The following is a 22,076-nucleotide window of genomic DNA, read 5'->3' on the forward strand; positions in this document are numbered from 1 at the left end:
ATGAATATCCAGACAGAATACAGAAAGCGAGCAGGAAAACCAGAAAAGCTATAGTCTTAAATTTGTAATAATACACTTTTAGCAAAACTGAAACCATCAGTCAAAGAGATGAAACCAGACAGAAGTACTTACAGATGGGACAGTGACACCAGGTCATTGAAAGAACCTTCAGGAACACTGGAAATATCGTTTCCATGGAGCGTCCTAGAAGAGGGGAGAAGCAAGAAGGTATCAAACCACTGTGTTTTATCTGCTCCCCACAAAAGAAAAGATTGGTGCTTAAGAAGGATAGTTAATTTTGTTTCTTTGAGTGTTTCTGTAAGCTTCACAACTCACGAGCTTCCATGCTTTATTGTTGCTCCTTCTAGATGTTGACTTTTAAAATAATAATACAATTGGAATTGTTGGTGACTAATGTTTTAAATTAAACAGGTGACATACTATTTATGCTATTAAAAGTATATTGATGACAGGCAGACCCTCACGTACAGACCTGTATGCTTTTATAGAAACCCATTAGCTGGAAACACAGAAAAAAACAGAAGAGGGAAAATAGGAACTGTGAGAGTGAAATTAAATATTGACTTCAGAGATACCCTAGGAGAGAGTAAGGGTCCATGAGGGCAAATATATCTGCACTTTCCCGTCCTAGCTTCCATTGCCACAGCAGGAAATATTTCTTTGTGGGGTATTTTAAAAATCCAGTGATAATACTTGAAATTAGTTGGTTTAGGGCTCTATTCACACCGGGTAAAGAAACTAATGCTTTTCTAGCAGGGATTTCAGGGTTCTTGCGAAAGGGTTCTCTACTATCTCCAGGACAATTTAAGCAGCCACTCTATCTCTTTTCTAAGAAGTACACTTATGTGTGTGTTACATAGGCAAGCACAAATGGAATGATTTTTCTTACAGCTTGTAGAGCACAATACTTGTATTAAAAGTGGCAGACAAGTAAAAATAATTATTTGTGATGACTTGTGGTCTTCATTCCAATTGCAACTGAAGGCCTTGCTACAAAGCAGAGCATCACCACTAGAGATGTGACAGACAGAGAGGAAGAACACTCCTTGCAGCACCAAGGTTATGAACAGACAGGAAAACAGGCAGCAACAAATGAGCATGTGGGAGAGATCAGCGTGCTGAGGTGCACAACTGCATAAAAACTATCCAGGAAACGCACCAGAGAAGATAGGAAGTCATGTAAGATTTTATTTTATAAATAAATCAAATCAACTATTCAGATGCTGCACCCTCTGCCACACCAGATCTGACAAAAAATAGCATAGAGAAAAATATTTATTGCTTATACTAACTTTTCCAGTTTGAATGTCACTGAATACCAATTTATTACTTCATATGGTAAGAGATAGAAAGAACTCATCAGGATCCAGTAGGAGTTGATTGTGCTGGATCTCACTAGCCTCCTCTTAAACAAAAGTTGGTAGCAAACTTGCAAAGGAAAAGGACATCAATATTTTTAAACTGTATTTTCTTTTGTGCTTCTCCCCTAGGCTGGTTCAGTTTATAGCTAAATGCTGTATTGTTTATGTCCTCCTTCCCAGGTTCAGGAATTACTGTCAGTGCTCCAGATGTGGCAGCAGAGGGTGGAAAACAGAAACCTGCTGCATGTCACTTTAGTAGTAGCAGCTCTTTCCCCTGAGTCATTTATTTCCTAATTTACCTGGTGATTTGAGGATCACAGCAATTGCATATTACTTTTTATTTCTGTGACTGTACAGGTTCTTGAAATGGCAGACAATGAGTTTACTTCAAACAAACCAAACATTTGAGGCCAGAGAAATACCCAGTAGCCCCAGATGAAAATAAAACCATCTCTTCTTGCCTCCTTTCTTCCTGAACACCGCTATAAGCTTCACCAGGATTTACATGATGCCTTAGGACTCATGGATTCTACCTGTACACAATGCCCTACCAGCATACACACAGCAAGGAAAGCCAAACTTGCCAGGGGAAGATATACATTGTCCTGCCTCCCGTAAGCCCAGGTCCTACCACGGAGCTGTGAACTATGGGAATATCAGCAATGTCACCACGATCACGGTTCACAGCTACACTTTCCATCTTAACTGTACTGCAAAGTTTTTCTACAGAGCATCAAACCACAAAAGATACAGCAGAGTTTTCCCGCTGGCGTCTCTCTCCAGTGCCTGATGTCAGTATACCAAAAACCTCCCCTTCCAACATCCTGATTGGAAATTTTCTTTAAAGCATACCTAGGTATTGGCTATTAATAATAGTAGACATATAAAAGGATCAAACTCCAAGCAATTAATCTGAACAGGAACAGGAAGGATATGAGCTCCCACACAGTAACTCTAGATAAAGCACATGCACTAATACTATACTGAATCACCAAATGACTGAGACATACCACACAGGTAATAAATAGAGTATTTTTGTTGGTATGAGGATGCAAGATCAGGTCTGGTCATCAACTTGTCATTAAGGAGGGAACATTTTAATAAAATGAGCATATTTATATAAGCAACCACCCATAATGAGTTTATATTCTGCTCTTCTGCTCTTTAAACTACTTGATGATGTGCAAGACATCCAGAGGAGGCTACAAAGATGGTCAGAGGGCTGGAGCACCTCCCATACGAGGACAGGCTGAGAGAGTTGGGACTGTCCAGCCTGGAGAAGAGAAGGCTCTGTGGAGACCTTATAGCAACTTTCCAGTACCTGAAGGGGCTACAGGAGAGCCGGAGAGGGACTGTTTACAAAGGCTTGTAGCGACAGGATGAAGAGGAAGGGGTATAATAATAATAATGTTCACATCCAACCCAAACTATTCCATGATTCTACGATTCTAAGACAATAGCGACTGAACAGACAACAGAGCTTATATCTACCTTCACATCATATCAGTTTATGTTTACTCTGTGATGGGGTGCATTTTCTTTCATAGATGTCTTGGGAACTTCTCCCAGGAAAAGGAGAAGAAAGACAAAGCCATTTCTCCATAAGAAGGTAAAACCATAAAAAAATAAAACCATTTGGAATGAGTGGCTTGACTACCTATCTCAGACACTGAGGCATATTTCATGGATGCAGATGCCTGCGTTTTAATGAAAAAATCACCTCAATGACATCATCATCCATGCAGCTGAAATGAAATGATAAATGCTAAAAAACTTCAAACCCACAATACTAAATAGTGGCAAGAGTATTCAACAGTACAATAAAATCTTCTTCCTCTTGGATCAGCAACAGGAACACACTTTTATACCATAAATCCTTATAAGCGAATGGTCAAATAAAATCTTAAACATTTGGACAGTTAAGGCACACCCACTGATGTGCGTCTTTTCCCTCAAAAGCACAAATTCTAGATATCCACTTGCCTAAATGTTGGCGATCAGGAGGGATATAAATTTAAGGTGATGTGGATCTCCTTTCAGAGCACAAAGTAATGAAACAATCTTGAGTTCTTGAAAAAAAAACTTCCTTCTACACGTAATCTCGGTGACTTACTACTCTGTCTTCAGGAAAGGAAATGAACTAAACGTATCCTTTTGGTCTGATACTTTTTGGTTGTTTTTGCTCTTACTAACTGTTCCCCAGTCTTGCCTCCCAGCCCATTGTCCCATATCATTAGGTTCCTCCAGACACAAAGCGGATGCTTTGTCAGTAAACAATGACCTATCCCTGACAAGACAGAAACGTGGCTAAAAACTTGGCTGAGTTTACAAAGCTACCAAGTGCAAACACCTTCCATGAACCCCAAAAGGATGCCAAACCCTGCAGGAACCAACACAACTCAGATGTCCAAGGAAGTGGGAAGCCACAGTGCCACTGCTCAGTGAGCACAACAACAGTGCCTTTTAGAGAGCTACTGGGCAAGGACGAGTGGTCCTGCTGCAATGAAAATAAACAAAAAGAAACGAAGCCAAATAATATCTCTGTCAGGTCAGTTCAGTGCAGCATCCAACGCTGGAAGTATATTGCAAAAATCAGTTCCAAGGTTGTGCCTGGAGAGTATTCATGGTAATGTTATCATCACACACATTGCTATATTTGTGTGAGTTTTGAACTGCAGTAAATATCCAGCATTTTTCAGTTAAACTAGAATATCTCACGTTAGAAGAATGTTCTGTAGATCATTTTTTTTTCACAAGTATAACATGGAAAAATTCTTAGAGATCTTAGAAGGTATTTTTATTTCTGGACTTTGCCCCTTAATTAAATCAAGACAAAATGTCAGAAGTCACAACATTGCCACTAAGTAAAAATAACTTTTAAAATAATCTGTTAATGTCTAAGGGAGAGTTCAAATATTTATAAAAATTTTGTATCAATCTCAGCTTTTTAAACCTGTTTACATTTAGCTTCTAAAAAGACGAGCTTTGGACAAAAAAAACCAAAACTAAACCCAAACAAAAAGCAAACCCACAGTTTTTCACTGTTGTTGCTTTGCTGCAGAAACCTATTGATATCAACTTGAGTCATAAAAACATTCGTAAGGATGTCTGTGGCACATTGAGCTCATTTAGGCTGCGTTACGGGTAAGCCACGCGAAGGCTGCAGGTCAAGGGCCTGGATGTAAGAAAGCCGAGCGTGATTCAGGCTCAAACATAAACACGCTGACTCGGCAGTTTTGTCATTGGGCTTGGGCTGAAAAGCGTAAGGAGAAACGACAGAACCAGATATCTGTCAAAGATAACTTCATCATACAGCTATGATTTTTCTGATTTTCAACGACATATTTATTTTACTTAACATAGAAAGCCAAGAAATAAAGAAAACGGGGAATTTGGAAGACAGAAGCCGGTGTGAGAAGGCTCTGCTCCCTTCAGAGGCTCACACAGCTAAGGGTAATGAGACCTCGATATTCTTTTTATTAAAAAAAATGTGGAAATTGTTTTGCTGATGTTTTCTCTTGTAAATTCCCCTGAGAATATGGATAATAAATAACTGACAATAACAGATTGCACACTGTCACTCGGAAGCCATTTTCTCTCGGGAGAATTGATTTTTAATAACAACACAGATGACATGTGGCAAAAGTTGTACCTGATAGCAGAGTTTTGTGGGCCGTAATAAATCAAATCAATCTGGAGGCTTCCAAATGCACAGAGCAGGAGCAGAGATTCCCATTTAGGCTTCATTTCACTCCCGCCGCTCTGTGCAAGACAGGGAGGGCTTCTCCCTTGAAGGAGGAAGATATTTTTTCAATTTGATTAGCAGATCTTTTTAAAAAGCCAAAAGATAAGAGTTGTTACTAAAATACTGCCCTTTGTTTCTGTCCATACATGGCCTGCAAGAACAGAAATGAAAAGACAAATCGTAGCTATTGGAAAGAGTGATGCATAGTCTACCTACACTGTAATTTGGGGTAGAGAGTCCCAACCTAGCTTTAATCAAGCTGGTTTGCGTATCAGAAGCAGGCCAGAAGACAGTTCCATATGGAATAATTTATTTGGCCATGAAAGAAAATATATTCATCTGTGGCTGAATTTCAGGACTCATGTAACAGCTCAAAATGTGACCATGCTAGAAATCAGGGTCTTGAGCCAAACTTAAAACAATAAATCCAAATCACGTATCTTCCTTGTTTTTAATAATCAAAACTGGGAATCTAAAGCTGTCTTGTAAGTTAGGAGGTTGAAGCCCAGATGTCTATTCATGTCCACTCGAACCACAGTGAAAGAGCTGGACGTTGCCTTATTGCTTCCACAGCTGCAGAACTGACCATGTCAATACTTTAACTCCACACTTAGGGAGTCAGTGAACAGCAACCATTGCTCTTTGAATTCACAGAAACTTCTGCATCTATCGTAAAAAATAAAAAGATAACACTCTATGACATTTCAAGGCAGTCAGGACATATTCTTCAACTCCTCCAGCATGACCTTTTAGTACTTTCTCCTTCAGCACACTGAATGATCTCATCACAGATACACTATTTAATTCACTTGCCTTCAGTTCAGCATGATCTGCTTGTCTTGCTGGGCAGAGGGGAGGAAAGTGACTTCTCCACCCTGTCCTGACAGCTGCACCTGGGGCCATGCGTCCATACAAACAACTGAGCAAACGCAACTCAGGGATCATTTCTGCTGGGGCAGGTTGGGAGTGAGAGACAGTAAATATGGGACTGAAGCAGGATTCAGTCCAGCAGATGCCTAAGAAAAGCTGTAGGGGCTGCTTGCTGCAAGGAACAGGCCCATAGCCCACACTCCAAGGTGAAACAACAAAGATGGCTTTCAGAAGAGATTGTAAGAAAATTAATCAATCCAGAAAGCTGCTGAAAGAAGCTATGCTGGAAAGAAAGAGAGCAGAAAAGGATCTCCAAAGAAAGGAACCACATGCGGACATCTCCAAGTGCACCATCAGTCAACATGAGGTGAAATTTTCGACTTGCAAATTCACAAAGACAGTTGAGATAGGCATCTCAGCATTGCTGGCACCCAGCCACTGGCTTGACTAACGCAAAAGCAAAAAAAACTTTCTGTAAAGACAGGTTTACAGAAGCATCCAGTGGAAACTTACACCCTAAGACATCAACTTTTCAAAGGAGCCAAGTCCTTTCCTTTTGGGAAACCAAATACTGTTCAAGTAGAAGAGACAGACTCTAGGCAGTCTCTTGGAGGTCTGTTTTCATGATAGTTCTTGTCCCTGAACTACCAGAGAAAAGTCATTTATCCTGCAAATATGTAATTGCCTCATTTCCAAGTTTAGCATTCACCTGCTCCAGTCATTACTGGACATATTGCACGTAAGTACAAGTACATTGAAGCTAATTGTGTGAAAATATTTATGACTACTGGATCAAGTGAAAGCCATCTGCTCATTAAAAACTACCCTGACATCAACAGCATTCTAATAAGCTGCAACTCAGTGGCATCGAAGAAGTGGTACTTACAGCACTCGAAGAGACCTGAGCCCATTGAACGCATGGACTGGAATGCACCGAAGTCTATTGTAACTCAGGATACTGGGAGAATGAGAGAAGACAGTTACAACATTGTATTTTCTGTGATTACTTCACTCCTAATTCAACCACAAGGAAGCATGGAAATCTACACGCTTTAGGTAACAAGATACATACTAATTGTTCAACACACAAGACGGTGCCTGCAAAGCAATTAAAACTGTTATCAAAACTTTGGACTACTTACAGTGTGGATAGCTGAGTCATGTTGCTGAAGGTGTAATTGGCCAATATGCTTATGCTGTTGTTGCTCAAATCACTGAAAAAATGCAGAGAAAATATGATTTATATGTATGAATTGAGAAATGCCTTTTAAAAAAATTACATATCTGCACAGCAAAAAGCTTGATGCTGAAAAGTCACATATTATCAATTGATGTAATACTTTCTAACCAACTTTGAATAACTTCTAAAGGCAAAGCACATCAGACTCCTAAAAAACTTCAGACTCAGAAATATTAGGGCATTTTTCCAGCATATAACAATAAAAAAAAAAAAATCAGTGAACACAAGCAAAATTTTTGAAGAACGATAAATAAATAGATGATACAAGCGCTGGTGAATATTTACTGTACCAACTTGCTTTGCAATTTATTACAGGCATACCATTTGAATTTGCCGTTCACACTGACAGCTGCTGCAATAAAATATAATTTCTCGTTTAAAAAAAGGCTTTCAGATTCAAACAGCACATTCTGTTTTGTTGTTGCTCTCCTTTGAAAAACAAAATTAGAGCTGTTTCCAAATAAAGCACTGTTTTAAAACAGAGGATTCCAGTTTTTCCTCTATGTTGTGTTTGCCTAAGTTTGTTCTGCATATTTCACTCGAATACCTAGAGCTGGTTCAAACAGCATTTGAAAATTTCTGATAAATGGTTCAGGCAAGAAAATTAATTCCTGTGTATTTTAGGGAGCAATTGAAAAGAAAAAAAAAGGTCCAGTTGTGTCTCTATATGCCTGATTGTCTATAGCAGCAACAGCTATGTAAATTTTCATTGCCTTAGCATTATAAATAGTGCCTCACCTAGAACAAATTAATGCCATCTCCTCTGTTAACGACCTTTACAGCTTTGCACAGATAAATCTGCCAAGTGAAACTGTAGCAGCCTGCGTGAGAGCTTAGTCCTCTCACAGAGGCTGGAAGCTCCTGCAGATGAAGGGTCTCTGGTGCTCTTACATCACCTCAATCTTTCTCAACACTAATTGGCAGTAGCGGCCACTGTGAAATTCTTTCCGAATTAAAATTACAGAAGGTTTTTTGGTTCTTGTGGTTTCTTTCCCCCAAATTTTAATTATCTATGTTCTACCTACAACATAGTGCAGAAAGAGCCATGTAATTTTCTTGACATTGAAACCCCATGTTTCTTACATCAGCGTCAGGTGTCTGAAGGCGGAGAGCCCCTTTGGCACAGCAGTCAGATGGTTTCCTTCCAGGTATCTGAAAAAAAAGTCAGATTTGACAATTACACACATGTTAACAAGAACTCCTGTCACTCCATCTGCACCGTGAATGAGGAAAATATTAAGTCAATCACTAAAGAAATTATCTTTGATTCATTGCTTTGAAACTGTAACAGTTTCTCCTTTGTAAGTGAATGATCCCATATGCAAAGCATGACAATAACTTCCAAGATCTGGAAGCAAATAAAGGACCTCTGGCCTACAGTAAACAGAAACAACTACTTGGTTCTTCTTTGACAGCAAAAAAAGATGGGGAGAAAAATGGTATTGCTTGTGCCCTGAACTTAAAATTACCTTTAACAAGTTCCCAAGAGAACGCTGAGTGCGGGCTGACCCTGTTAGGGAAGCTTTTGTCTTATGCGTATAGTTCCTTGTGCAGCCAGAACTGGAAGAGAAGCTGCACTGCCAGGTCTCTGGGCTGCAAGAAGTCTCACTTATCCCAGTGTCAACATAAACATCCGTGAGCTTGATGCCACATTCATTACAGCAATTCCTACTATGGCGCATACACTCTCCTCATCTTTCCTTTTCAAATTAAAGGGGGAAAACTGGGTACAAATTGAAGACCACCTATCAAGTTCCTTTGGCCCCGCCTGTGAGAGGGAATGGCCTCAAGCTCCACCAGGGGAGGTTTAGGCTGAACATTAGGAAAAATTTTTCACGGAAAGGGTCATTGGGCACTGGCAGAGGCTGCCCAGGGAGGGGGTTGAGTCACCTTCCTGGAGGTGTTTAAGGGACGGGTGGACAAGGCTCTGAGGGACATGGTTTAGTGTTTGATAGGAATGGTTGGACTCGATGATCTGATGGGTCTTTTCCAATCTGGTGATTCTATGATTCTACAAGCACTAAGTGTATTTCATAAAGCAGTTTGCGTTTCCAGGCTGGGAGTTGTTTGAGACACCACGGAGTGTGTCGCTATTCAGACGTATAGGCGGCAGGGCTAAAGCCTTTTGGGATAATACTATTTCTTCATTCAGGCATACAGTGTCTGTATTTTGCAGTTTTTCTCCACTGAAGAAATATGATCATTCAAGCACCCAAGGGGAAAAAAACCTGAACAAACATAATACTCTCCCCACAAGTTTACCCAGAAGAGAGCACGGGTACTCAAGACTCCGCAGCTGACCTGTGGAAGCAATGGGATGTGGGGCTTTTCCTGTCTACTACAAAATAATAGAGACAGAGCTGGAGTTCTTGCCCGAAAGTTCGGCTTTTGGGTGAAACTTAATCCCTGGAAGATACCAAAGTAATAAGGCTCCACTGGAAACAGAACATTGTGGGTCAGTGACCTGTCCCACTGTTAAGGTGAGCTCCAGACATCTGCCAGAAGCCCCATCTACCTCGGGAACAAATACAACCTTCTCAGAAGGTACTGTGTAGGAGAAGGCATTCCTCCCTCCACAGGTGAGGACAGAAGATGAAATGATATTTCCCTTCGTTACAAGGCACTTTAAGGTATTTTTCCTTAGGTTGACACAGGGCAATGCAGTCGATGTGGTATGATGTGAAAGATAATGAAGCGGTGCTAGGAAATGCAGCCCATAGACACCAGAAAACTTAATGTGCTGCCTCTACTGCTGAAAACATAATCTGATAACCATGTTAAGAATTTTTATCACACACATACAATTTCCTTTCCTCTGGCAACAGACCTCCTTATTCTGCATTTACTAGAGCAAACAACAATAATAATAGATAATTACTGTGCTGTATGATTCTTCACATTAACTGTAAGGACACATACATATTCATGCAAACTAAATCCAAGAAAATTTTCCCACAACTTTATTTTTACATCATTTAAAAATAAAGTCTGTAAACCCCAACAGAATTTATAACATAATACATTTTATAACTCTGTCATCCCCCCCTTCTATTTCGGCACAATGCCCGCTCACATTTTTCTGCTGCTTCAGCTCTCTTTTCAACTAAACTACTCCAACTAAACTATCCCAGCCTCGTGGTTATCCACTCTGCCTGTGTACAGGATCCCTGCAAGGCAGAGTTACCTTAGAGGATGCAGTGGAGCTGACCTAACTCCTGGACAAGCAGGACCACAGGCTTCTGAATTTGTAGCCAAAGGCACAATTCCTCCTTAATGAAAAAAACCTATTGAACAAAGTAATGTCTCCATTCACAAAGGTCGCAAGCATGAAGCCACAGTGTTGCACAGAGAACAGTCAGCCGTTGCAAAGTAGTTGACAGCTGCTCTGCTGATGCAGATTATCACAAACCAGAGCAGGGGTTCCTTATGCCACATTTATACCTCCCATGGATATTCATATTCAGCAAGTGTAAAGTCACTTGCTTAATTTTCACTAAATTTGTTATGAATTATTTTGAAAATGAGTCCCTGGGTGAATTCACACCATAAACTGCTACGTAGAAGATCCTGAGAGTTTGACCTCATGTGTTACTATTTAAACAGGGCAAATCATGTCCCATTTCCCCAGTCACAGTCTCCTATGGATGCAGCAAGCTGCTGGGAATCTGCACCTTCTCTTTCATCCCAGAAAGTCACAAATCTTAAACCCGTGCATGAGGGTAGGTTGAAGTTCCAGTCTTCATTCCAAATGTAAAATCCAGAGGATTTCCAAAGGAAATCAAAAGCAGGTCATGTATTATATATTATGTATTTGGAAGCTACATATGACTTTCCTTTAGGAAAGGAGACTCAGCTCTCGCAATGTGTTGAAATCTTCAGAAATTTATTTTCAGGATATTCTCTTGTTGACCCCGATGTGAAACAGCCTGCAATCTGAACAAACTGATAATGGCCAGCCAGTGCTCCCTCCCCCTGTTTTGCTTTCTGGTGCAACCAAAAGTTGAAAGTGCACATTTTAATCCCGTGCTTCATTGATCGGACTAACACAGACTTGCAGACTCCTGGAATTAAACTCCTACAGATGATCTGCTTTGAATAGCTTTGGATTTGTACAGCCAGCCATTTTATGGCTATATAAATGTGCTAGCAGGAAGCTGCAATACTTTACCAGTGGTATAATTTCTGAACAAACACAATTTAACACTGAAAAATTACCGAAAACATACTTTTCATGCATACGTAAGAACAATTCACCACTGCTAAACCTTTCACCACATGACACAAAGAATAGCAGCATTTTCTAAGCAACAGGCATTCATTTTGAAAGCAGATTTGAGTGTAATGAATTTGAAATAACCAGGTCTTTTAGGTCATAAGAGCATGCCAAGACTCAGGTGGATCTTAGATGCAACATTTGAAGAAACCAACTCCTGTAGGCAAATTGTTGCTGACCACAGACCAGTTCTTTGCCAGAGCAGGGAAGGGATGCGGGGGCAGCAGCTCTGCACCTTGCTGGGCTGAAGATGTTCTATGGGGGCTGCAGAAAGGGCTGGAAGCTGGACATGGTGAGTAACAGAATTATTTCTGTGTGTGAAGGTGAAAGGCCAGTTACAAACCTCTGAGTATTTATGTATATGCATTTACAAATAAAAAAGTATGGATAAAGCTACAGAGCTCCTGCCCAAAACAAAAAACTCAAGTTCTAACAGGACGATGTGGAGGGAAGATTGTATTTTTAATTATTTTCAATCGTTAGTCAAAGTAAGATAATATACATGGCATCTGGTATGGAATGAAATTCTGGCATGAATGAAAAAAAATCTATGTCTTACTTTAATGCTCATAGTCAAGTTATGAATATACAGACAGAGTCAGGAGTGGGTGTCAGCTGCCTTAATACAGATACGCTGACTAGCATCCAAAACAACCTCATTTGCTTCCTAAGTCTCTAGACTTTGTAGTTTAAACATCAGATTGGAAATTGCCTTTTACCCCATGAATGCTGCTGGGAATTCTGGAGTCTCACTAATGACTTGTAACCAATAAGCAGTTACCATAGTGAAAACTGAAAAAAACCTCCAAACCCATGTGTTCACGTTCTCAAAATGCCAAGAACCTCCCAGGAAAGGTGGTTTCTAAAACATAATGGAGTGTAGACAGGTAACTCTTTGGATGGCTGGCACTGTGGGGCATGGTCATACCTTGCTCCATGCCTGCACCAACCACATTGGATCTTGGAGCCCAGTGCCTGCAGCAGCCTCGGGGCTCATCCAGCACCTTCCACACACACTAACATCACATATAAAAAATTTAAAACTATGCATAAAAGATGACAGCTGTTCTTTTTCCAGCGTGTCTATTTTTATACTGAATCCACTTGGACTGGAGGTGATATAACCAGCACAAGGTGCCAAAGCATCATGTAACAATTTGAATCACTTGGAACCTTTTTTGTACTGAAATGTCTATTCAGCCATAAAGTCAAGCTCACAGCAGCAATCTGTGCTAAGAGAAGAAACTGGAGAAAGAAGTCAGTTCTGAGGCAGTAATTGAAAAGGCACAAAGCCTTTCCTTTAATTTCTTTAAATATTTCACATAGAAGGCTACATTACAGAAAACAAATGATGATACTTGGCAATTTTATGCAGCTCTAAAATTAAGTTATAAAGTTTTTAATGCAGATACATCCTAAAATTTTGAGACAAGTATCATTTCCTAAAAACGATGGTCTAGAAGAGAACTGGGCTGTGAAAGATGAAACATCCACAAAGCATGAATTTTAAAAGCTTCAATTACAGTTTCCTGAGAAAAAACAAAACTCGAGTATGGATCTAGGTACAAATCTGGATCTTTAACCCTCTTAAGTTTTGGCAGGTTTGGACTCTGGATTTTGCTGCATTTCTATGTCAAACCACAACCTACAGGTCTGACACACACAACCACGGTTGTGTTTGAGAGAAGAACGGAGGCCCTAAACTTAAACTTGCCTTTAGCTTCTATTAGTGCTCAAGTCACCTTTCAGTTGTTGGACAAATTATTTGATATTATTTCAACTATTTACTTTTTTCTAATTTTGAAATGCAGCTTTAAGTCCTGTATTTCAGCTGTATCCAAAATATCCTTCTAAAGAACTATCGGTTCTCTCAATGGGAGAATTTTGCCCTGCAGTGTATTGAGCAGGCTGTAAAACCTTTTATGACACCGGACTATGTAAGCTTAAGCTTTGATCTAAATTGTTTCTCTCTGTTACTATCAAAGGAAAATCCACTAAAGTCTGTGTCAAGGGTCAGTGTATAAAATAGTGCAGCTTGCCAGACAAGCAATAGCATTTGCATTCTCAAGCAGATGATTTTCATCAGATATCTCACTTCAGAGTTATCCCTTTGATCAACAGGAATATAGGCATAGTGAAAAATGGCACTAAATTTTTACAGTATTCTGCATCTACTGTAACTAATGGCTTGGAGCATACTTATTGCAACAATTTGCATGGACCAGGTATGAGCCACTATTTTTAGTCACAAGTCAAGAGAAAACATAAGTTCTATGGAAGGAGAAAAGGCAGGTTGAGATTGGTGGCAACTCCCTTCAAGTAGATGTGGCATCAAATGTATGGGAAGCAATTGTCCAAATCACAGGGTTTTGAGGAGAGGAAGAGAAATGGCAAAAGTAATGTGAATATTAATAAATATTAATATAAATGGAAAGAAAAATAATCACTAACAATGATGTATGGTTGCAGGTCTTCCTAACAGTCCCATCAGAGCTATCATATAGCTCAGTGTCGCAACAACATTTGGAGTCTAGAGACGACATGATTAGTACATATTTATTCTAAAATACACCATGCTTATTTTATTACAGCTTATGCACACGCTGTCCACATAATTGCCTCCAATGTTTTTCCCCCGTGCAAAATATTATTTGCTGTAAGTCCATAAAAGCAGCTGGATGCTGTCAGATAAGGCTTTATTAGAAATAGACTATACTTTTATGAAAAAAAGGAAAAATCTAGTGTTCACACACTGAGTTAATATGTAAAAGGAAAAAGAGCATGGGAAAATTAGTTCCAACAGATTTAAGGGGTAGGGGGAGAAGTAAAGGAAAGCCTAAAATACTAAGCAGCAGCAAGGCTAAGTTCCAAACTCACTCAATGCATGAGCAATTTACTTCTGAACATCTGGACTAGAAAGCTGAGTATGTTCAAAAAAACCAAGGCTTTCCTTCAGAGCAAGCAAACAGTGGGGAAAAAAATGTAGGCAGTACGTAAATATATACAGCAAAGGAATGTGCAAGAAACAACATAATATTTCCCTGTTCCCAAGAAGCTGAAAGAAGGGTTGCCCATGATGACGGGGTTTTGTGAAGGAGTAGCTGGGAAACAGAAATTTCTTCCTCTAAAAAGCCAGGAGACCTAGTGATATTTTCAACTCTGTGCTAGGTGGAAGTCTTCCCCGCCATGGTAATCCCTCCTCCCAAGGGTGGTACAAACCAAACACAGGGATGCATCCTGTTATTCCAAGTTCTAACTGTGAGGGAGATAATGGTTTTCACATGTTTTGTCTTTATGCACATCCAAACCAGAAACTCAGGAAGAAAGCTGGGAGGAGTGAGCCTAGGTCTCCAGGCCACCATGTAATAAAATGTTGCTGGTGATCTTTATGCTGAGCTCAGGTGCAATGAAATACGACCCAGCAAAGGGTAACACTTTCTCTACGTGCCTCTGCAAGAGGTATGTTCATTTTTGCACACTGCTCTTTAGTACCTGTTACAATGAAAGAATTCCTGTTTTAAGATTATTTAAAGACCTCTAAAAGAATTTAAAAGAAATTTTGAGAAGGCTATATTCAGCTGTAAGAGGGTGGTTCACCCGGAGACATGACAGTTCTTTTTCTTAAACCACGTTGTATAAAAACAGACTGCAGTCGAATAAAAAGCACTGCGGTTAATGTGCCTTGTAAATGAATACATCAGGAATGGAAGTTTACAAACGTCAGACTGGTGCATTCATAAAAATTCTTCTAAAATGCTCCCCAGCACATCACTGTTCAGGCTGTCCACAGGGAGGGAACTGCAGGCATCACTGCCCTGGAGACTGCTGTGGGGCTCACTAGCCAGGCAAAAGCCATGGGATCTTCAGCAGCAGATAATTCACATACTTTCTGGTTTCAAGCGCTAAACCAATACCCACTGCTACCACAAAACCCAAACACTTTTAAGAAGATACTCCAGCCTTAGGACTCAGTTCAAGTGATCTAGGACTGCCCTAGGAAAATGGAGGTATTTTGGTGTGATGAATGCAAATAAATTGAACAAGATAAATCTCTTTAACCAGGTGCCCAGAAAGCTATTGGGTTCTCTCTGCCAAGCTTCAGCTGTCCTCAAGATGAGGCAAGAGATGGGGTTCCACAGGACAGCAGCAAGCACAATTCTCGAACACAGACAACGTAAAAAATTAAGTTCACACTACCAACTTGGGACTTAGATGTCCCTTCTAGATTATGGGCAGCATCTTCATCTCAATCTGGTAGCAGAAGGAAGACAAGTAGGACTGATTATCTTTTTTTTTTTTTAATTTCATTTTACTCACAGTTTCCACAAACAAATTGAATTTTTAGCTTCAGTACCTGCAGCTCATATTCCAGTATGGATACCAGTACGAAGCTCAGATTATGTTGGTTGAGAGGAAAGTGGGATCAGGATCGAATTTTGAGACAGCTGGGACAGATTCAAGGTTATATTTGCAGAAGATGAAATATTCAGAGGCAGCCAGTCCGTGGCTGACTGTGTTCTGCTGACACATTTCTGGATTGAAAGCAGAAAGCCAAACTAGAGGCTAGCACAGCCAAGAGGCTCCTACTGAAGAAGACAGCCATGTAAACTCCTATGAACTCAAACTGCTCAATTCCAGGCTACTGCCTTATTTGCCAAGAAACAGCTTAAGGAAGATAGCAGTTTTCAAGAACGTGAGATTAATTTCACTCTTTTTGTGAAAGCTCTGTCATCAGTGTTTCAGATAGTATCAGTAAAACTCAATACGTAAAATTTAAACATAAAAATTCCTCAGTGTGGCAGTGCAAATCAAAGTAACATCTGTGATATCTTATTGCTGGTAAGTCATATTGGAATGCAATGAAACCGGAACAAGAACAGAAACCACCCTGGAGACCTTTTATCACTAATGGCAATATATACAGGAATACAGGCCAGGACTTGGCTTTTAATTAAAACTACTATTAACCAAGCCCTGTTAACAGCGTTCAAAGGGTGTATTCATTAATACAAAATTTTCGTGTGAATTTGAGTTACCGCTCACGCTTTCAGCACACTCTGCGTTCAACAACAAAGTCTTGTATTTGACTGCAACACTGGTAAAAACAGCACAAACCCTGTTCTCCCACTGTGAAGGGAGTAAAAAGATGTGTCATCTCATTCATCAGCTGTCTTGTTACTAAATAGTAAAAAGAACACTAGATACTAAAAAATAGCAGAATCAGATTTTAATTCATGATAAATTCCACTGAACATACCAACCAACTCGATCCATTACTTTCGCACAGAAATGCTGATGAGATTGTAACAAGTTTCAGTAACGACTCACCTGGGATAGATTTGAATAAAGACCTAAAGGGGAGAAGCTCAGTATTTCCACTGCCAACTGTTTAAGCCAAGCAGTTCCACCAGTGTATTTTATTTCCATGGAAAGAACCAAAATCCAGTATAGAGTCATAGCAAGGGGTAGACGAAAAGACAACTAGAAAGACGGTTCTCAACTAGGATGAATTTACTTTACAATTTAATCTAATTAACTGTTATTTTAGCCATTTCATGAGGTTTGGAGAAAAGAATTCATTGTTTATTTCCATCACTGGCTTTCTTTTTCTTTTCTTTTTTCATCTCCTCAGAGGATAATTAGCTCACAGCTGTGTAAGTCAGGAACACATTTTCAACACCCTTTCAAACTACCTGTCGTGAGCTTAGGCTTCTCAGAAGCCCTGCAGGATTATTTGATACTAATATATGCATTTGTTCCCTGCATACAGAATTAACAGAGATAAACTCTGTTCCCATTACATGTATTCAGTCAGGGGACAAATGAGTATGAAAATACGGAAAGCACCAAAGCACAGAACACCAGTCAATGGCAAAGCCCCCAAGGACGTAGAGAGCCTCACTATGATGTCATTTCATGAACCTTTTAAGAAAGAAGGTACATAAAACGTAACTTACAGCTCAGTCACATCTTTGGGAATTCCTTTTGGCAATATCCGCAGCCCTTTGTTGCTGCAGCGTACCACTGAGTCCACACAGGTACACTGGGAAGGACAGGGGGGTGAAAGCAAGCAGCTGCTTTCGTCATTACCTGCAAAGGGAGAGAAACAGAGTACTAGGAAGTCAGCTTTACAGCCCAAGGTCATGCACCTTGAAGGCAACTGCTTCCAAGGAGCAAGGAGGGCCATCCCTGAAGCCATAGTAACCAGCAAAATATTATAAAGTAGATCCAATGCTTTGGATCAACCTCCCTTCAATACAGGTTCTTTAGGCAACATGAACAAGGGTTCAAGAACTGAACAGCAATATTTTTAAATAAACATTTTTTTCCTAGGGAGTACCTACTTCTCTGTAATTTTGCGAACTACAATAAAACCAGTTATGTGATTCCCAAATCCTCCCCGCACACACAATGTGCCAGCTGACAGGGAGAACTTGACCAGAACATTGACCTTAAATTAACCTAGACTGATGATATTCACTATTTACTTTGCTTTAGGAAGATTTTTTTAAAGTTCAGCTTCTAGATGTTGATTTTTTACTTTTTAAAGTCAGCCTGGCGCTTCATTTATTATCTGAATTGCAAACCCTCATTGTATCTGACAAGGATAACCAGGCAAACAACAAACTGAGCAGCATGCTTCCAACTGCTGGCGATCCATCTGTGCGCACATAAAAATATCTCCTTTCTCCAAAAATGTTTTCGAAGGTCCATAAAGAGCAGATTAAATCTTATAATTGAAGAACAATAGCAGAAACCAACTCTTTGAAGTTAAGAACATTAAAGCGTGAGTTTTTTCCCCAAAGCAACAGGCTTTGCAAAACATAAGGCAAATGCGTGCCACAGTACCACGACGTATATGAAAGGAAACACTTTGTGCACATTCTCTAGATGACAGTGAGAGGAACCACACAACTGTTTGTGAGTACAGGCAGCCTGAGCTGACCAGCCTGAGACACAGCCAGCTCTCATTATGTGCCGCCTTTTTTTTTTTTAAACTGATGCAAGGACTAATTGAGACAGCTCTGTTTCTTTCCACTCCCTCCTGGAGGTTCTCATAAGCATTGAGATTAAAGAATAAGACTAGAAGTGCTGATATGAGATAACAAAACTCCCATAAATGTATGGATAGGAAAACATTTGTATTCAGAAGGATGGAGAAGCAGACCATGCTAAAGAAGAACAGGGAAGTTTTTTAATTCTTCTCCCCAGCTGAGCTTAAAGAGCTTAACAATTGGAAACAAAATTCAAAGTCTTTCATAAGCCTGCAGAAAGAGCACGTTTCTCCAGCATATTTAATTTTCCCCTATGTTTTGTGTGTTAGACCCTGTTACCATCTACCTTCCATTCACATGGCTGTGTTCAGTGACTGGATGACAGAGAAAGCTCCCAGGTGTGGAATGTCATTTTGTCGACCGGAATATTTTTTTTTTCCTCCTGAACTAAAAGCAAATTATTCTTTAATGACTAAACTTGCTTCTCCTGAGCTCTGAGCCCAAGGACCTGGGCCTGATGCCAGACTGCTTGACTAGGACAGGAATTGATTTCTACTCTAAGTAGGAAACTTCTATGACTTTGATGGTCTCTTTAGAGGCATGACTAACTGCAGCTCCAGCATACCTGGTCTTAACAGGCAATCATAGCCTGCAAGTCAAATTAGCAGTGCATTCGTTAGTCAGTTTTTCACCACACCATTTTCTCTAACATCTCCTTGATCAAAAGACAAAGAACTACACGGAGAATGAAAGAAATGTCAGGATATATATAAAATATATATTTATTTTTTTAAACCTATATGAACCCAGAAAAGCATTAAGATCCTTTTCAATTTATACCTGAGGCTTTTACTTCCCTGTACTCATAGCTGTTATTCATGAAACTGAACAGCAGCCAAAACTAAGACTTTCCAAGCACGCACTGTTGTCACTTGCTTGAGAAAGTTAACTAAGTGTATGAATAAGGAAGTGGGAGGAAGGGCCAGGATTATACTAGGATTATACAAAATAGAGCATTTATCTATAATAAATTCACTCATATATAAGTGTATATAGTAGAAAATCAGAAAATGGAAATCAAGAAAAAAATTAACTCCTGATAGGGAACAATGATCTTCAGCTCGATTTCTGTGCTCCTCATCACTAAGCTGAAATGTTTACCGTGCAGTATTGCTCAACAGGAAGAGAAGGTCTTCACAGAGATGCCAACATTGTCATAAATCCTGAATCTAATTGGATTTTCTTACCATCGCAGGTGAAGTCCTGGACATCTACATCTTGGATTGGGATATCCTTTAAGAAAAAGGGTTTCAAGCAGCGTGGATTTCCACTGACAATTCTCTTCTTCCTCAACCATTTTCCCAGCCAGGCCAAATGGCAGTTACAATTAAAGGAGTTAGCCAGCAAATTACTGAAATGGAACAAGATACAATTGCATCAAACATAAACATACAGAAGTACTGAAATAACTACAGAAAGATGATGAGTTCCAAGTCCAAGCTCTTTCCTGCCACCTGTATCTGAGAGATCCTCCTCTCTTCTACAGATCAGGGACATTCTATGGCAGTTTTATTGCCGGACTAGGGTTATAATTAAAGTATTTTTATATATACATATATATATATTTATAAATCAAAGTTACTCATTGCTACAACTATTTGATATACTTACATCACTCCCAGGGCTGTATTCACAGTGGATTTCAACCCAAGCTGCAGCTCACACCTAGGACACAACTCACCTCACACACCCATGTACGCATGATCTTCAATGTGATTACTTTGGGTAATGCCATGGAAAAACTGGGTGCTGCTAGTCCTTAGCACAGACCTTGTGCATAGAGCCAAGCTGGTGTAGCACAACGTTATTTTCCCCAGCACACTCATGCTTTCCACTCGCCCCATACCAACCAGTGCCAGGCAGGAGTCCTGAATTTACATTTCCTGCTGAAAGGGTAAGTGTATGTACATACAAAGTGTATGTACATACTGTGTATGTATATTCAAACTATATAAAGCAGCACCAGCTGCTTGAGCCACTTCTTAGGAAGCTTTCTAAGGTGAGCATATCTGTAGCGAAACGCATCTACTCTGCTGCCTCGCGAACTTCAAGAGGTCTGCATCAAATCTTGCTGCACCTCCTGAAATATCTTTCAAATGCAGTTGCAGCCTGGCTGCGGTGCTGTGGTGCGCAGTACCCAAACCAGCCATGTGACAGCCTTGGTGTAAGGGATGGCTTCTCAAAGTAGCTTGGGTTAGCAGTGTTTAAAAAAGGAGAGCCCTATCCATCCTGTTGTCAACTCTGTGGAGCATCTATAACAGATAGTCAGTATAGAATGGGCGTCATCCATCTCTATTTCTTAATAGGTTGTGATCCTTTCAACGAAAGGACTGTAAGATGGCAGTTATTTTAAGCAACCATATTTCTAAGCTCATTAGAATTAGAGTTGAGAATCTTGGAAAAAGCCTTTTTTTCTCAAGTCCTGTACTGAAACATCTTATCCACCATTTGTGCGCAAGCTCTTTTATGACTAAATTTCAGATGAAGGAAAGAGGCTAGAAAAAAAAGAAGGCTGACTATGTTAGGTACAAAGACGGAGAGAATCAATAGCCTCAGTCTGAGGTGTCCTCATGGAAGAAAAATGAGTTGTCAGAGCCCCATGTATGGAAAATTAAGTATCTAAACTAACACTGATGCAATTATCACATCATACTTGAACATGTCTGAGAGCTATTTTGGTAGTACAGAAAAAAAGACAATAATGAAATTTCTCTAAAGCATAGCATATCCTGAAGACAAAAAAATTTAAGTCATTAAAGAAACTGGCATTTAAAATGCTGGTGTAGTAGCTGAAGACCTTGCAAGTCTTCACTTGCAATGTATTTTTACAAACCTAAACATGTAGTCAAAATCACACTAGCTTTTCAGCTGCACAATTCCTTCAGAAAACAACAGTGCTGAAGACAAAAACACATGGCACAGCTGAGGTGTGGTAGCAAGAAAATAAGCTCAAACCAACACCTAAATTCTATAGGTCCTAGGCCAACATGATATACCCACAATATGATTTACAGCTGCTCTCTGCATTGGAAAAAAACACACTTCAATCGCCACACTAACCTGGAGCTTCGGGTGTGTAATGACACGTGGATCTAGAGTAGCCTAATGGACATTGCATAGAGGGAGAGCTCGGCGGAGGACAAAGTTCAGTATAGTGTTCAATAATAAAAACATTCAACCTAGTTCATGCTGACTAGGATTCAAAGGCAAGACTAACTTGCTGTATAAAGGTGAGGACACTAACAAGTTACATAGGTGCTTTCAGACAGAATGCACAGAAAAACACTGAAAGCATTGCTCTAATTCCAGCTACTTTCCTTCTGAATTGTTTTCCATGTTCCTTAATCCATAGTGGGACCACATGCAGCATGCCTTGTATATTTTCCACACTGACACACTTCGGCATGAACAGAGCGTTTGAACAAAGCGTTTAAACCTCCAATGGTAAGTGAACCAGTGCTTCAAAGGCCATTTGTTCCACTGATGGATGAGAGTAAGATCATGTTCACAG

General features: G+C 39.9%; 1 protein-coding gene across 2 annotated transcripts in view; it reads right to left on the bottom strand.

Moving 5' to 3' along the window:
* Positions 1 to 22,076, bottom strand: part of SLIT3 (slit guidance ligand 3) — a 504,299-nt gene that overhangs the window by 83,561 nt on the left and 398,662 nt on the right. For both annotated transcript variants that reach the window (XM_069869312.1, XM_069869313.1), the window contains 6 exons: positions 19,753 to 19,916; positions 17,468 to 17,600; positions 8,321 to 8,389; positions 7,140 to 7,211; positions 6,884 to 6,955; positions 133 to 204 (listed from right to left, as the gene is read on the bottom strand). In XM_069869312.1, coding sequence (XP_069725413.1) covers positions 133 to 204; positions 6,884 to 6,955; positions 7,140 to 7,211; positions 8,321 to 8,389; positions 17,468 to 17,600; positions 19,753 to 19,916 — 582 coding nt within the window. The remainder of the gene's footprint in view (positions 1 to 132; positions 205 to 6,883; positions 6,956 to 7,139; positions 7,212 to 8,320; positions 8,390 to 17,467; positions 17,601 to 19,752; positions 19,917 to 22,076) is intronic.

The sequence above is a fragment of the Phaenicophaeus curvirostris genome, chromosome 15 (assembly GCF_032191515.1).
Source record: "Phaenicophaeus curvirostris isolate KB17595 chromosome 15, BPBGC_Pcur_1.0, whole genome shotgun sequence".
Taxonomy (NCBI): Eukaryota; Metazoa; Chordata; class Aves; order Cuculiformes; family Cuculidae; genus Phaenicophaeus; species Phaenicophaeus curvirostris.